We start from the raw sequence: 2,330 nt of genomic DNA, 5'->3' as shown, positions 1-2,330 counted from the left end.
AGGTTGACCAGGCCTGCATGGGCGTGCAAAGCAAGGGAAGGGAACTTCCACAAGGCACTTTCTAGGGCCGAAGGGGGCCGAATATCCTCCGCCTTTCCCCAGGAGGGAGCAGATGCCAAGCGTTCGTGTTGTTGACTTGAGAAATCGTCTGGCATGATTGAATGGCGTGGGCATGACGATTTTCTCGCCGTGGGCTCGGTCGACAAGGTGGGGCGATGCTGTGACCCAGCCGATGATGATAATATTGATGTTGATGTCGTCCTCGTTTGCCTTCTCAGATGCCATTCGGCGGCAACGCGCGATGATGAAATTATATAGGCCGTGTTGGGACCTTGAACATTTTTAGAAGCTGTAATTACCGGGTAATATGCAATCATCATCACTGTGGCGGCAGCAATAAAGCTGCCATCAATTCTAGGAAATGCAACAGGTGCAATTCGTTGACTACTCCGCTTCCTCCGCCGCCGCACTCCCATTGCAGTGAAAGTAGCCATACCTGTTTCAAGCGTCATACATGAGTCGGCATGCGCGGGAAGTACGGTGTGGGCAGGCCCAGAAAAAAGGCCAGGGGAAATGGTGTCAAGGCGAGAGACGTTCGCACTTGCGTTCACTTCAACTTCTCTGTTCGCCGCCCCCTAGCCCATGGCCTAGAGAGGCCGAAAAAGACCAAAACCCCAGAGATCTTTAAAGCTGACGAGATATACATGGAGTGCCAAATGTGTGTAGAGCTCAAGATGCATGCCTTACTTTTATACTGCCGGAATTTATGGATAAAAGAATGGAACGCATTCTTGTAGTCAACCGCCACGTCAAAGAAAACTTGTGTCTGTTAGTGCCCCCAGTGGATGCCCCCCCTTAAGGGCTATCAAAACAGACAATCGTGTCATATTGGCTATTTGAACCCCCTCTTCATCTTCGTTGCCCGCTCAGCGACGCCATTTAAATCTTCGAGAGTGAGTGAGGCTTGCCATCTTTCAGCCATATCTAGTTCACTCAACTTAAAAAAGCGCAATTACATCCCCTCCAAAAAGTACTATGCACAAGCATCCGAATACAATTGTCCAACCAATTTGTTAACCAGTCTGTACAATGCAATGGCGACTCTTGTGTCGCTCTTAAATTCTAAAATAGTTGGGTATCTGCCTGGCATGGATCTCTCTTTCGTTCTCACCCTGCGTCTTCCTCAGGGCTCTTTTCGCCAGTGCTAAGCGTGGAGAGTGCACGTTTCCAGCTTCTTATCAACTATGACTAGGCCCCAAGGCTTATTAGGTAGCCCTCTTCCCTTCATCAAATCCCTCCCCCCCCTTGTCCCGCACGCCCACCATTTCCTCTGTCCCCCGCCTGCAGGACCCTAGTATTGTAGCTCCCACAGCCATTCGCGCACTTATGATACAAAAAGTGATAGGGAATATTACGACTCTCTTCCCCACAATCTTGACAGAGGACATCCGAGCGCCACGTCGCAAACTCCGGGGGCATGGGGTAGGCCTGAAGGAGCAGGTCCAAGCCGGCGAAGTGGCTGCTCATGTCTTCCATACTCTTTTTACAGATGGGACAGGTGTAGGCGGTCTGTCGGTAGGCATCGTAGCATTGCCGGTGCATGCTGTGTCCGCACGAGAGGACTTTGTAGTGGGTGGTGCTGGTGAAGAGGGGCTCCGAACAGACGGGGCAGTCCCGTTGGAGTGCCTGTTCGATGCACTTGTGCCGCTCAGGGGGCACGGCCAGGGACACGCAGGCGTTGCAGGTCATGCAGTGGCGAAAGTCAATACCCAAGCCCTTACCCAGACGGCAGACGTTGCAATAGGGGCAATGGTAGATCGCCTTTCCCACGTCGTCATCGTAGAGGCGGCAGATGTCACAGTAGTAGGCACTGAACACGTGCCGGCAGTGGGGGTTCCTGCAGGTCCGCGCGGGGGGTTGGAGCTCGCCGCAACGCATGCAACAGATCTCGGCGACCGCGTACCGGTCCATGGCATGGTCGGTCAAGGCCTGGTCGTGACAAAGGCGGCAGGGATAGAGGCGCCCACAACAAGGAGCTCGGAGTTTGCAGGCGCGCCGGTAATGCATGCACCCAAACTCCCCCGTCGGCGTGTAGGACGGGGAGCGGTCCAATGCTTCCGTGTCTGCCGAGGGCGGGCGGTGCGGCGGAGGGAGGGGGGCGGCGACGGCGGGGGCCGCCAAGCGGAAGGAGAGGAGCCGCTGTGGTCCTTTGGCACCAGGCGCGTGGGGGTCTCGTGGTTGACCATGTGGTGTCGACGGCGATGGAAAGTCGTGGACGTGGTGGAGGCAAGGAAAGAGGGGGTGGGGGAGGGTCGGATGCGCCCGGCAGT

General features: G+C 55.4%; 1 protein-coding gene across 1 annotated transcript; it reads left to right on the top strand.

Annotated features, from left to right (window-relative positions):
* Positions 1-827: 827 nt before the first annotated feature.
* On the top strand, positions 828-2,123 carry NGA_2038700 (zinc ion binding protein; the record flags this gene model as incomplete). The annotated part of the gene is made up of 1 exon (XM_005853739.1): positions 828-2,123. A coding segment is annotated over one exon (834 nt), but the record flags the coding sequence as incomplete, so codon positions are not given.
* Between the last annotated feature and the right edge of the window lie 207 nt (positions 2,124-2,330).

The sequence above is a fragment of the Nannochloropsis gaditana genome (genome assembly GCF_000240725.1).
Source record: "Nannochloropsis gaditana CCMP526 unplaced genomic scaffold scaffold758, whole genome shotgun sequence".
NCBI classification, from domain to species: domain Eukaryota; class Eustigmatophyceae; order Eustigmatales; family Monodopsidaceae; genus Microchloropsis; species Microchloropsis gaditana.
Note: the sequence above shows the minus strand (reverse complement) of the source record. Positions and strands in the feature narration are given on the sequence as shown.